The sequence below is a fragment of the Solanum tuberosum genome, unplaced genomic scaffold (assembly GCF_000226075.1).
Source record: "Solanum tuberosum cultivar DM 1-3 516 R44 unplaced genomic scaffold, SolTub_3.0 scf00241, whole genome shotgun sequence".
NCBI lineage: Eukaryota > Viridiplantae > Streptophyta > Magnoliopsida > Solanales > Solanaceae > Solanum > Solanum tuberosum.
Window position 1 is genome coordinate 133805 of NW_006239165.1, and position 14621 is coordinate 148425.

The 14621-nt window shown below is 31.2% G+C and overlaps 2 protein-coding genes across 2 annotated transcripts; one reads left to right on the top strand and one right to left on the bottom strand.

The window, feature by feature from the left end:
* Positions 1-3270: 3270 nt before the first annotated feature.
* Positions 3271-8928, top strand: LOC102605891 (binding partner of ACD11 1-like). The gene is made up of 5 exons (XM_006357054.2): positions 3271-3361; positions 4998-5155; positions 5706-5781; positions 7310-7423; positions 8160-8928. Exons 2-5 carry the CDS (start codon positions 5040-5042, stop codon positions 8619-8621), a joined length of 768 nt encoding a protein of 255 aa, XP_006357116.1. The 5' UTR covers positions 3271-3361; positions 4998-5039; the 3' UTR covers positions 8622-8928.
* Positions 8929-9005: 77 nt separating this feature from the next.
* On the bottom strand, positions 9006-10545 carry LOC102606231 (uncharacterized protein At5g39865). The gene has a single exon (XM_006357055.2). The coding sequence runs from the start codon at positions 10371-10373 to the stop codon at positions 9402-9404; it is 972 nt and encodes a 323-aa protein (XP_006357117.1). The 5' UTR covers positions 10374-10545; the 3' UTR covers positions 9006-9401.
* Positions 10546-14621: the final 4076 nt, after the last annotated feature.

Consider the following 14621-nt stretch of genomic DNA (forward strand, 5'->3'; position numbering starts at 1 on the left):
GAGCGAGATCTAGGAGAGGGGAACGAAAATATATGTATATATATAATTTTCTCTCACTTTATACAAACACAAACGCACTTTATACACTTGTGTTTGTATAAAAAATGAGAGAGGCGAGGGAGAAAACGAGAGTGACGAGCGAGATTCACCAGGAGAGAGGTGAAATAGTCTAAATGCTTCTAGACTTTGGTAATGCGTACTCCTTTGTTTCTTAAAAAGTAATTATTGCACAATACTCCTTTTTTTTCTTCAAAAAACATATCCTTATTCTTTATCTAATTCTTGCAATATACAACATTCGATCTGGCTGATAATCATAAGTTGTATGAAATTTGTAGTTTAAGCAACTTTAATAAGGTTAAATTAGTTGTTTTTAGGTCTGCATTTCGGAAGATTTAGTACCTATATTGAAACGATTTTATGTGTGTGTTTTATACAAAGTATTTATTTGAGAAAAAAGAATAAGTATTTTTTGAAAAATAATCTTTTTTATTATTTAATAATTAAATAAAAACATTCTAAATATATATTTATGTAATGCAGAAAAACAACGTTATGATTTATGGGGTGTGGTCAAAGGGTAGATGTTGGGAGCATTGGGGTGAAGAGGACGCAAAGAGCCCGTGAACTTGAAATGCTATTCATTAAACATTTGTGTTTTTATGCTTCAAATTATTTTCAGATTCTCGAGCACTTATTTTTCTAAAAAAGATATTTTTAAAATATCCTCCATACCAAACTTAACTTAAAACATCACATTTTCTTATAAAAACCGTGTATACAAGTAAATTTTGACACTAAAATAAAAAGCATAGACTATGCAAAGAACTCGCACTCACAAAAAGTCAAAAATTACATATTAAAGCACGAAATTACGGTAGATTTTATAGATAGTCATTCAACGTTTATTTATTACTTTAAGTCATAAAATTATTTTATACAAAAAAAATACTCAATTATATTTAAGTATGAAAAGGGCCTTTAAATTACTCTTTTTAAGTATCTTAGAAAATCACTACAAAGAAATAAATAAGACATCTTTTATTATGTTTAGGCAAACTTAAGTGACTATTTTGTTGTAAAAAATTGTTAAGAGACTTCCAAGGGCACTCTTGTAAAAAGTTGTTGAGTAATTTCCTATGGTACTTAAACAAAAAATAAATAATTTTTATTAAGAAGATTATTTTTTATAGAATAAAAAAAAATTGAGGGAATATTTTAGCCAATGGTTAAGCTCGTCAAAAGGTTGCAAACAAACAATTGACCACTCATTGCTTTAATGCAATAAAATATTACTACCTTCGTTTCATTTTTGGTGGCATCTTAGACTTGATACGATGTTTAAAAAAATAAATTTTTTTAAAATTTGTGATCTAAAATAATTCTTGGATATTTGTGTGGTAGAGTTTCATTTCATTAAAAGTAAAAAAAGAATTTTAAAGTTAAATTATTTCTAATTATATGATTTTTTTTTTACAAGAAAGATTATAAAGGAAAATGTGCTATATAAAATGGGACTAAGGAAATAGTACTATACCCTCTCCATTTTCATTTTATGTGACTTTTTTGTCAGGACACGAATTTAAGAAATAATGGATCATTTGGTAGGCCGCATTAAAAGAAATAATCCATGTATTATGTATGATATTATTTAGTACTATGTTTGGTAGGAATTTGGGTCTATGTATAACTAATTCATGGATTAGTTATACATCCTATATGGTATTATAAGATGTATTACTAATACCTTCCATTTGGAGATATTAGTAATTCATAGGATATAATACCATGGGATAAGTCTATGTAAAGACAAAAATATCCCTCAAAGTATTTTAATTATTTTGTCTATTTTTAGTTTTTTTAGTTTTTATATTTGTACTAGTAAATTTATTTAAATAAATTAGCTTACAAATTATTTGAGAGAGTTATTTGTTACAAAATAAATCCAATACAAATCAATGCAAATTTGAAATGTGAGTTGTTTAACATTTATTAATTAAAAAAATAAATATATCACAATATGACGTTTGTGATCTTAATATATATTTGTGTGATTTTTCTAATTATTTGTAATTTGAACAATTTAAAAATTACATACATATTAAAATTACAACTTGCATTTTTTATGTGTAAATGTAGATGGTTTATTCAATTTTACCATTGTTGGCCGTCTTTTCGATTTTAAAAGTAAATGGTTTATCTTTTTTTTTATATATATATTGAAAAGTGACACTTTGTGAGTGATCAATTTATTAAAGGGATAAGGATAAAAAATGCCCTTAAATTATGCGAAAGGAACAAAAATGCCTTTTGTTTGTAGTTTGGTCCAAAAATGTGCTTGTTGTTATTAAATGAATCAAAAATACTCATTTTTCAAATAAATATATTATTTATTTTCTTTTTAACACATTTTTTTTCTAATAATATTTTTTAAAATTAGCAAATGTATCTTACTTCAATTCAGAAAAGAAAATAAAAAATGAAAATATTTCTAATTTTATTATAATTATATTTATTGTTATATAAATATAAATTAATGATGGATATACTATGATCTTATATAAATGACATATATTATCTATCAAAAGGGTACATGAAATTATTCTATTTTAATTGATAAAATGAGATTAAAAAGAAAAAAAATATTTCTTACATTTTTATTTGTTAAAGTGATTATAAAAGAAAGAAAACAAGAACATGGTTCTTTAATAATATTTTAATTAGGAAGAAGATGTTTTTGACCCATTTAGTAACTATAGGGGCATTCCTGGACCAACGTATTGACTGTAAGGACATTTTTGAACCAAAGTATTGACACCAAGGACATTTTTTAACCAAACTATAAACAAAAGACATTTTTGGTACTTTCTCATAGTTTAAGTATATTTTTGACCATTTTTTCTTTATTAAATGACAATTCTTTATCCTCAAATAATTAAAGTGAAAAAATAGCAAACATAACAACAAAATTGTTCTTTTCATAGCTAGTTAGAAGGACATAAAAAATAATATTGTCCGACAGTTATTTATCTTGACCTAATTACATAAAAATTCAAGGGTATCATTCGAAATAAGTTTTTTTATAGAGTTTTAATCCAAATACAAGATGAGGTGGGAAACAATGTACCAAAACTTGATAGAAATAAACCCTGCACTATTAATCTTGTATTACTAATTTCTGCGTTATTAATCTTTGTACCAAACGACCCCGAGTGAACACTTCATTATGTTTACCAAATTGCCCTTGTTAAAAAATACCTCTAGTAAAAATAGAATTATCTGTTTACAATTTCTCCGTCTTTCTCATCCGCGGCTGAGTGCTCTGTTCCGGTTTGACCATCTTATCATCATTAATTATCAGGTGCGATTCTAATTTGTAAACCTTTTTGATGCCTAAAGTTCCTTTTTAATATATGATTATCTGTTTGTTTATTGAACTTAGATGTATCTGTAAATTCAATTATCCTAAGGTTTTATTGGTGCTGAAATTTCTTCACTTTAACCTAATATGTATACACAAATCTAGTAACTTTTATAAAAAATCATTGTAGATTCTTGCAAGTATGAGATTCTGAAAATCTCATGGATCTCCTAATTATTCTTCAAAGTCAATAAATTTGAGTATTGTAGTGATAATATGAAATGGGCTTGAAACACGCATGAGTGTGATCCAGTGGTCAATGAAGTGAGTTGAGAATGAACTATGAGGTTTCGGATTCAAATCTCACTAGAGACAGTATAACACGAGGTGATTTCTTTCATATGTAATGGTCAATGACGTGAGTTGAGAATGAATTATGAGGTTTCGGATTCAAATCTTACTAGAGACAGTATAACACTAGCTGATTTCTTTCATATGTAGTGGTCAATGAAGTGAGTTGCGAATGAATTATGAGGTTTCGGATTCAAATCTCACTAGAGACAATATAGCACTAGCTGATTTCTTTCATATGTAGTGGTCAATGAAGTGAGTTGAGAATGAATTATGAGGTTTCGGATTCAAATCTCACTAGAGACAGTATAACACTAGCTGATTTCTTCCATCTGTCGTAGCCTTCTCACTAGAGACACTAAAACACTAGGTGATTTCTTCCATATGTTGTAGCGTTGGTGTATAGAGTTATTATTATTGGTGGGAGGTGACACATCTTTCGTGGAATTAGTTAAGGCGTGTGCAAGTTGGCTTAGACACTATGATTATTTAAAACATATTTAAAAATGAAATGGGCTTGAATAGAGAGAAATGAATATTACGGATATATATAACGACAGGCTATGAAGATCTCTTACTAGTCTTTAGTCTGAAGTGTTCTATTATACTATTTGGAGAGCTAACTGAAATTTGTGATGAGATCTTGTGAAGAATATTGGCTTACTGGCTTTATCTGAGTGATTAAATTACTATATTTCCTATTTCAATAGCCAGAATGCACTTAGCACTGTTGAGCTGATAAAGTTATTGGAACACCCTTTTTTAATCTGGGAGCTGTGCTATAGAAAATATCATTGATCTTTATACAAAATCGTCTTTTGTTCTTCTATTTCAAGATAATTGCCGATGTTACATCCTAAAGCATATGTTTATCTTTATTTAACCTGATAAAGATAATTGCTATTTGTGTGTGCTTCTTACTTGTTCATACAAAAAATATCATTGATCTTCATAAGGTATCTTTTTTTGTTCTTCTATTTCAAGATAATTGCAGATGTTACATCCTAAAGCATATGTTTGTCTTTATTTAACTTGATAAGAATAATATTTCTGATATAAAGGAGTTTTGGAAATGAATATCTTGATCATATATTATTTCATGTCTATACAAGGATCTTAAAGATCGAATCTGTTTAATTTTTTCAATGTTCTTTCCCTTAAAAGTGGCCTCGACAAGCCATGGATTGAGAAGTATTGACATGATGATAAATCAATGAATTTAAGTTAACTTTTATATTTTAGCTCTTATGAAATTTGAATGATTTATTCTTCTTGATTTAATCAGGTTAAGCCACCTTTACTTGGGACTTGAACCGTGTCTCTATCCATGTATTTGGGTCATTACACAGCAGAAGTCACGAGTCTTTCTACCAAAGCTACAGAGAAAGATGTCGATGAGTTTTTCTCTCACTGTGGTGAAATTGAACAAGTAGAGATCATCAGGTAGCGTTTCATTTATTTGAGTTTACCTGCAAATTCTGCTACAGCATAGTTGTCATTTCAAGCTGATTATTGTAGGTGCTGTAAATTTATGCTTGGCGATTGTTCCCAAAATTTGTCTATCTAAGATGAAATAGTTGATATACATGCTTAATCAATAGTATTCTGTTTGCATGTCCTATTGCAATTCTGCCTTATGAAATATGTCAAATAAGACGTGTATTGCCACTCTTTTCCATGTGACTTCTTCAGAGCATTATGAAATGTCAACAAGAGCTTATGTGTTACTATAATTTCTGAGATGTTTGTGTAGAGAGAGCAAGGTTAGGATCCGATAATGTTTGCTGTTGACAACCCATTGCGAGTAGTGAAGCATATCATCTCAATGTCCTGAAACTCACTATAGGGCATTCCAAACTTTCTTCGTCAAAAACGATGTTTAAACTTTAAAAAAAGTAACAGATGGAGAGAGTTCAATGCTATTAAGCTGGGTGAGAAAAGATGGATGTTCTTAACCCTTCCTGATTTCAAGTGTTGCCTTTATCGAATGCAGATTGAGTGAATATGCTTCTATAGCCTATGTTACGTTCAAGGATAGTTATGCACTGGAAACTGCCATTTTACTCAGCGTAAGTTTCTGCTTTACTCCACTTTTATGTTAGTTCTACTTAGCAGAAAGAACCTCCAAGGTGAATGGCGTTACATAGTCAATGCTGCATATCTATATGCTACTGAGTCAAGTTTATACTCATCATCACCATGATGAACATCAAAAAGATTTTTTTATTGGCTTGTTTAATGCTTATTGAAGCTTATAATTTCTTTGTTTAACCAGGGAGAGAGTAGTCAATTATCTACCAAAATAGGTGCTTGCAGTAACTTTCTAGACTCGAGCTTTAGAAGCATCAATGAAAAATATTATATTTATATCTACATTCCTTAGTCATGAATTTTCTTCGTAGTGTTTTGAACTTTTAATTAAGATTGTTGTCTCATTCTTTTCACTTATAAATGTTCGAGCCTTTTGATTTCTAGCTGAACACAAATTAACAGCCTTTGTGCAACCACCTAGAAGGTCCTTTTAAAGAGCTCTGATGTGCTATCATATTTGGACATGTTCTTATTAAATATATATTTATATCCGCAACAAATGCAATGTGGACTCCATCTGTTGTGCCAATTCTTTAAACCTAATATCTCTCTTAATAATGTGATCAATTTTATCTCTGACACGATACACTGTATTTAAATCCAGTATCATTCAGTACATTACTACCTACAAGGTTTCTATAACCTTGACCCTCATTTGCTTTTATTCCTTTTTAGGAGAAAAGAAACTCTATAAGAGCAATCGATGCTATGTGAGATGAGCTTTGGTGGTAAACTATATTCCCACTACCTATGTGTCATTCTATTTGGTTTAGTTTAACCTAGAGACAAACAATTCTGAGTGATAGCACAAAAGGATGCTTAAATTCCAAATACATTTGACTACTTGACATTCCTTTAGGTTTCTATGGTTGCAACGAGTTAATATGATCTATCTTGTATTTTCACCATGTAAATATGTGATTGTATATTTTGAATTTTTGAAAAAGGTAATTAGGTAAAATATAACTATTTTGAACAAAGCTGCTAGTTATTTGTGTACCCACCAACCATAGATGTAGTAGATCATTGATTCTAGGCCATGGGAATCTGCAAACTAATCTTTTTGATATATCATTTTTCTATTCACTATCTACATGTAGAGACGTCTTGGTACTTGTGCTTGAGTTGTATATACCAGTTTTCTGCTTTTATATTTGAAACTAATGTTTTAATTCATGGGAGGTGGCAGGTATCTCATGAATTAGGCAAGGTGCATGTAGCTGGCCTGAACACCACGATAATAAAAAAATTAATGTTTTAATTCCCAATCTAGTTTTCTCGTCATTGTGCTCTTTTTAATTCCCTATCTAGTTTTCTCGTCATTGTGCTCTTTTTCTTCATTTTCCTTGTTCTCTCTGTTTTTAGGACATAGTATGTGCATTGGGTGAAATGCTAGATTTATTCCTTAGGTGGTGCTAGTACTGCATTCAATAAATTCATACAGCTAATTTTATGTTTCAAATTTGCACCTATAAAAAAATTCTTAACCTTTTAGCCTTGATTCAGGGATCCACTATACTAGATCAATGTGTTCGTATATCTCGCTTGGAAGCCCATGTAGATGAAGACGATCCTTGGAATAACTATATAGATAAGGTGGAGAATGGAAGCAGCTCTGCGGTAGGCTTTTCCCATTTGATCTCCTTTTCAGTTAAAGTTTTGCCTTATTTGTCTGGACAATCAATTCTCTTACTGCCTGTCTATGAGGGTAAATGAAAATAAAAATGTTATATCATTCATCGGTAAATTAATAGGAGTATGATCTCAGTGGCAGCTCTGCTTTTGAGATTAATTAGCTCTTAAGGGACAGTTTGCACGGCTAATAGTATCCAATTTGTGAACTGAGCTTATCATGATTTTCTTTCTTTGGTGAGCTCTAGAGCTGAGGATATGTAATTAAATAGCTTATTTTACTATTCTTCTTTTCCTTTCGTTATTCTTTCCTTGATAAAAATATTTGTACATTATCACAATTATTGAGTTCCCTAAAATTCAGTTCGACTCTTGTTAGTTAATTTGGGGAAAGTTCATTCAGAAGGTTCTAAGACCTATTGACTGAGGTATGTTGGTGGAGATGTAAGAACAAATTAATTCTTCAAACAACTCACTTTTTTCCTTCTTTTTTATTCCACTGTTTTCCAGTTTTATTTTTATCCTTAGCTTCCCTGATGCTTTACTTGAGCCGAGGGTCTTCCGGAAACAACCTCTCTACCTTTACAAGGTAGGGGTAAGGTCTGCGTACACACCACCCTCCCCAGACCCCACTTGTGGGATTACACTGGTCAATGGTCACTGGGTATGTTGTTGTTGCTTAGCTTCCCTGATGTCATTTTGAAAACTTTCTGTAAATTAGCAGGTCCATACAAATCAGTTTGTTTCAACTCCTGGAGAAGCTGTGACCATGGCACAGCAGGTAGTTGAAACCATGATAGTGAAGGGATATCAACTAAGTAAGGATGCGCTAACCAAAGCCAAAGCTTTAGATGAGTCTTATCATGTGTCATCTACTGCAGCAGCAAAGGTGGCAGATCTCAGCAAGAGAGTTGGGCTTACTGATAAAATTCAGTCTGGCTTGGAGACTGTTAAGTGCGTGGACGAGAAGTACCATCTTTCTGAGCTTACCATGTCCGCTGCATCTTATACAGGGAAAACAGCCGTAGCTGCTGCAACCGCTGTGGTTAGCAGCAGTTACTTCTCCAAGGGAGCTTTTTGGGTTTCAGATGTTCTGAATCGGGCTGCCAAGGTCGCTGCTGACTTGGGTAACAATGGTGTCAAAAAAGAAACAGTTCCTATAGAAATGAACCAAATTGGTAAATAGGGCTGACACAATGTCTGCCCACATGGAATTGTCCAAAGGTGTAAGCTGTCCATGGAGACATGAATGTGAATATGAACAATTTTAGCTAGTTGAAGCAGAGTGCACAACATGGTGTAACAGGATTCATACTTATGGTAACATGTTGGTATTGTGCAGTCATTACCGTGGTTTAATCAATTTGATTTCCTCTACTCACGGGAGTACAATGTAAGTAATACGCTTGATTGCATTACAAGTTGATCATACATGTCATGCTTTTCAGTGAGCTGGTATTTTATCATTCATTAATCTACGTGTTATTGACAAAGTTAACTTGCGTTCATTCTGCATTCGCACGCATACTACTGCTATGAATTTGCCTAGACTTGCTAGTCCTAGCGCCAGAAAAAACTTGGTACTTTCATGCCAGATGCTGGAAAAGTATTTGTTTGAACCTAATCTTATCAACCATGTTTCACAGTTGGATAAGTGTTACTATTATACTACTGCTACTAATGTGTTGAATATGCAGTAAAAGTTGGATAATCTGTTGGCTAGATGATATTTGCATCAGTTTAGATGCTTGAAGCCTTTGCCTATCAGCAGCAGAAGAAAGTTCAGGACCTAGAATTCTTAGGGCTTAGAATTGTTCTGCATAAGTATACATAGTTTGAGCTGAAAATAATGCTTCAGTTGAACCTGTAAAACTCGCCTTAGAACCGCTCCTACCCATCAGCTTAGGCTTGAACTTTGCTCATCTTTGTCCTTTTAAATAGATAGCACCATAAAACCAGATGAATGTTAGTCACAACAAATCGGACATTGTATAAGCCCATTTTCGTTGCAATCTGGGCATCGTTGGAAACCACACTCATCTTCTTCATCATACTCTGCTTCATAGTATATTTTACAACTTCCATAGCATGTCTCACATGGCACAAACCTAACATCTCCACAGCTCTCACAAACTCCATTTTCTACCCTTTGACAGCTTTCTACTACCTTCTCAAGTTGTCCGTTTTCGTCCATTCTGCATATTTCATCAACCCCACCAATGTATTTTCTCCCCAGAAATACCCTTGGCAGCATGTATCCTTCCCCTGGTAGTAACTCTTTCAATTCCTTCTTAAACCCTGCATGCATCGATACATCTCTTTCATCGACCTTAACACCTAGTCCCTTCAAAATCATCCGAACACGACAACAATCCTCATACGTTTTCCTCACTCCTCTCAGGCTAGTGAAGTATAAAATCACTCTGTCTTTATTCTGTTGCACCAATTTAAGATCAGCAACTCCACAGTTTGATTTCAGTTGAGGCGTAAGCTGATCATAAGGATTATCCAAGACATCGAAAGAAAATCTACAGACACGATGAGGAGATGCAAGAAGATTAATATCTTCAAGATCTTCCATCAATTCCCAAACATTGACACTCTGTGGTTCACCACCAGGAGAAGTTGTAATTGTAGTCTTAGGAATCACTTTTGGGATTTTCTCATTGATCATTTGAGACCATGTCTTTGTCTGAATTAGCCCCATTTCCAACTCTTCATCTTTTTTGAACATTAATTCATCATCTTTGATATGTTGTTTCAGTGGATCAAGTCTCAAAGATCCTAGTGTTGAGGAAGTGAGAGAGACCAAGTGGATGCTACAGTCTTCTTTATCGATAGGAATACGTTTGTTCATCGAGTAGCTTCGATGCACTGGAGAATAATACTGTGCATTGCATTTTTGGCATACTTTTGGCTTTGAATTGGTGCAACCCATTGTTAAATAAAAGTCCAGCCTAGAAATTGATTTGAGTAGAAGAATAGAGTAGTTGCTAGAGCAGTGGATGGAAAGAGATCAATCAAGATTGGGTTAAGATTTCGAGAGATTAATAAGTAGACAAATCGAGGAATTTGAAGTGGAGAATTTGTACCAATGACTTTTAGAGATAAAAAAGGAAACAAACTATTTCTGTTAAATCATACTCCCTTCGTCTTGAAATAATGCATTATACATCCTACCAAACAATTCTTTTTTGTCTCGAAATAATGCATTATACATCCTACCAAACGATTCTTTTTTCTTACTCCATTCTATAAAAATTAATGCATACATTATTTTTTGTAATATAGTTTATCGAACGACCCTGAGAGAGTTGAATGTAAGAAGAAAATGGGATTTGGGGTGGCTTTTGGGAAAGTCAATTGGTTTGAGGAACGATATTTGTAGTCCACCATTAGCTGATCAAGCACTACAAAAAAGATGTTGGTGTTTATATAAAGTAAAATGATTTTTGATAAGTAAGTCGAATATATTAAAAGTATCGAAATTGTCTTTTAAATGAATGGTGATGAGAGTTTCACGTGTCTTTTTTTTATTTAATAAAATGGTGATAAAGATTTCGACAAATCATGTCATTAAAGATAAAATAAGTGCCTAATTTGTAAAAAGGTATATTTTACCATAATGTATTAAGTACTACACTTAATTTAATATTAGTGAAAATATACATTAATTAATCATTATAATTAATAATTGTATATGTTCAAATATATGTGATGCATTCATTAATATGGTCTGAATATTCACACATTATTTTTATCATATGGGATTCATTCATCCAAGTTCAAATGGTATAGTACTCAAATTCTAATTGTTGTGCACCTATACCTAACCTAGTTAGCCTTTTAATACGTAGTAGGTAGTAAAGTTGTACACGATTTTATTTATATTCATTCGCTCTTTGAGGTAGATCGCGATATCAAATACAAGTATATATTGGAAAATGATTGATCAGGATAGACTTTTAACGTGTTGTAGTAGAATATACTTATATATTTTTAGGTTATTAATTCCACTTGATATAAAAAGAAATAAAAACTTTTCACTTAGATATATATTAGAAATAATTACTAATAATTATTGTTTAAATGACTTGATATTATCAATTTTTTTAAACATGAAGACATACTATGTCAAAGTTCAAAATCAAGAATATAAAATTGTGAAACCATGTGAGAAACAACCCACGATCATAGGGATCATTAAAGATTTTATTTTGAATTTCCAAGTAGCAATTTTATATCATTTAAAAAACGCATTGCATGTACTAAAGTCACCAAGAACCGATTAAATTGCAGATTATATAAGATTTCGACCTATTTAATAAAATAATTTACCATTTACTGAAAAATAATCCTAAAAAGGGTCAAGACGCTAAATTTTACTAGGTTGCGGATAAATACTATTTTAAACGAATCAATCATTTGTAGAGTTGGAATGTCAAAACAAAAGGCTAAATTTAAATTTTACTTCAATGTGTTTTTATATTACGGTTTAATTTATGTGATGTAATTTTAATTGATAGAAAATATAAGAAAAATGTAAAAAGAAAAGACAATTTTTTTTTATCTACCCTTAATTTAATTTATTTAGAGAGTTAATATTTTTGAAAAAGGTAGAACCTCTTTAATGAGTAAATTGATTTTGGACTTCTATCAATTAATAAGTGTGAAACGGTAACCTCGTTATGTCAATTATTTTTTTTAATAGTGTGTCAAGTAAAAAGTGGATCCGACTCCCCTCCATTACCCCTTCCCTTCATTTCGCAAGTCCACATCTAGATTAGAGACATGTGTCATATTTAAAGTTTAAAGGTCAAGATAATATTACATTAACAAATATCATAACCATAGTTAAGTCAACTAATTTTAGAAAACTACTCTCCAAATTTGGTAAGAATTATAATATATTCCATACAAAATTTGATATTTATTAATATCATTAATTTCATCTTATATTTTTAATTCACATTTATATATTAAAATTGTAGAACATGAAACGTTTATATTTAATGTAATAAATAATAATCTTCAAAAAACATTACATTTAAAACAATGTTATCTTCTATTTCAAAAAAAAAAAAAAGATAAAAGAATATTTATTAAAAAAACATATATTTTTCCCCTTCAAACACAATAGCCACATTTTCTCCTTGGAATAATTTTGATATTTCACATTTAATTCTAAAAACATTTCATCTTTTTATTATTATTATTATTTTTTTATTTCGTGTCTTATATTTTATGTTTTTTTTCCACACTGATAATAGAAAAAAGAAATCCAAATTATTAGCAAAGCCAGCCCTTAGCTTTTTAAACTCTTGTTAGGGAAAGGCGAGTAATTTGAGAATCGCTATTATTCTTTCCATTTTAAAATAAGTATAGTATTATTTTTAGTTTGAACATATCTTTTTTAAAAACTATTTATATCTAAATGTAAAATATACTAACCTACCTATAATTAATATAAAAATACTTCCAAAATGTAACTCTATAATAACTTTTTGATGAGGTAAATCCCGAAAAGTGGGAATAGGAGTTAATTGATGACATAAAAGATTGCCTAATGCCTTATTTCTTCTTGAAAGAGTTTTATCTCTCTAGATTTGAATTCCTCCCGGAGATAATCAACCATCTTCCCTTTAAGAGGGGTTAGGGAGGTGAAATTAAAATGAGAGTCCTTCTATAAGGAAATTTTGCTCCAAGAGCTATGGATTAGGGCAAGGGTCGAATATACATGTCCGAACATGCTCATAAAAATCTTACCTATATAATAAGTAGGGCAGAACGGAGAGTTTTCTTTATTTAAAAAAGAATAAAATTGAAAAAATATATCATTAATATCTTCTTTATTATAAAAAATATCACTTATTTTAAATTAAAATAAAATAATAAAATCACCACTTATTTTGAACCGAAGAAATAAGTCTATAAAGATGGCCCAGCCACATGCTTTGTTCAGATTTTGCGGCAGACATAATATTCATCATCTTCTAATTATTACTTCCATTTAATTAACTATTAAATTAAGAACATCATCACTTACGAAAAAACCATTTACTTCACACCAAACCTGACCTCAATTTCACTAATTAGTTTCCTTTGGATTCTCATGTTGACTTCAATTATGGTAACTAATTATTATATTTTCTCTCATTAGAAGAATATAACGTTGTTCAGTCTACTAATCTTGAACATCGTAACAATTGACTTAATGAAATACATCGATCTAGCTAGGGGCGTGGCTACATTCACCTCAGGTAGTCACTCGAACACTTTTATCGAAAAATTATAAGTGGTGTATATGGATAGTAATAATAATAATATTGTGTATATATATCAAACATAACTTTGTAAAGATATAAATTAAAGTTTTGAACACCTTTTTCAAAATTTCTAATTTTACCGTTAACTTTAGCCTGTTTAATGTTTGTATTTTCTCGTCATATAATATATACTAATGAGATATAGCAAGTAGCTAGTTTTATGATTTCAGTATTGATATAACAGGTAAAGTTTAGTGACTTTAATCAATCCCAAGAGTTTATAATCTTAAACAATTGACATAGTAGCTCCTTATTATAATTTTTTAAAAATACGTAAAAAAGGTTGAATTGTGATCTAGATACCTAAACCACAAGTTATAGGAAGAATAAAATAAAAGGACATCACATTGCAAGTAAGGAGAATATTTGTGTGATAATAAATCTAATAACATTTCACGTTATGTGTTGTTAATTCTTAATAAAAAAATAATTAATAAAACATCGCTGGCTTTCCAGTGTTTCCATCTTGCCACCCCATGTTAATGTTCCCTTCATCACCTTCCATGTTCCCACTTCAAAACCTCTCCTCCATTAGCCCTCTTGACTTATTATTAACACTCGTCCGTCCGTCGTGGATTCAGGATTTTCATTACCTGGATTCATAATATAAAAATATAATACTTAAGGTGAATTTTGAACTTCCTAAACCACTAAGTCAAACTTCTAATCTCGTGTTCACGAGATTCGAATTTTTTATATACATATATACGCACTTAAAAAACTCTAATATATACAGTGTAATTTTTTGTCAGGAGTTTGGATAAATACCCTCGCCCCCTCCTAGATGCGCCGTGATTAACACCCCTCAAGTCCCCATTAGCCATCACAACCCCCCCCCCCCCCCCCCCCCCCCCCCCCCC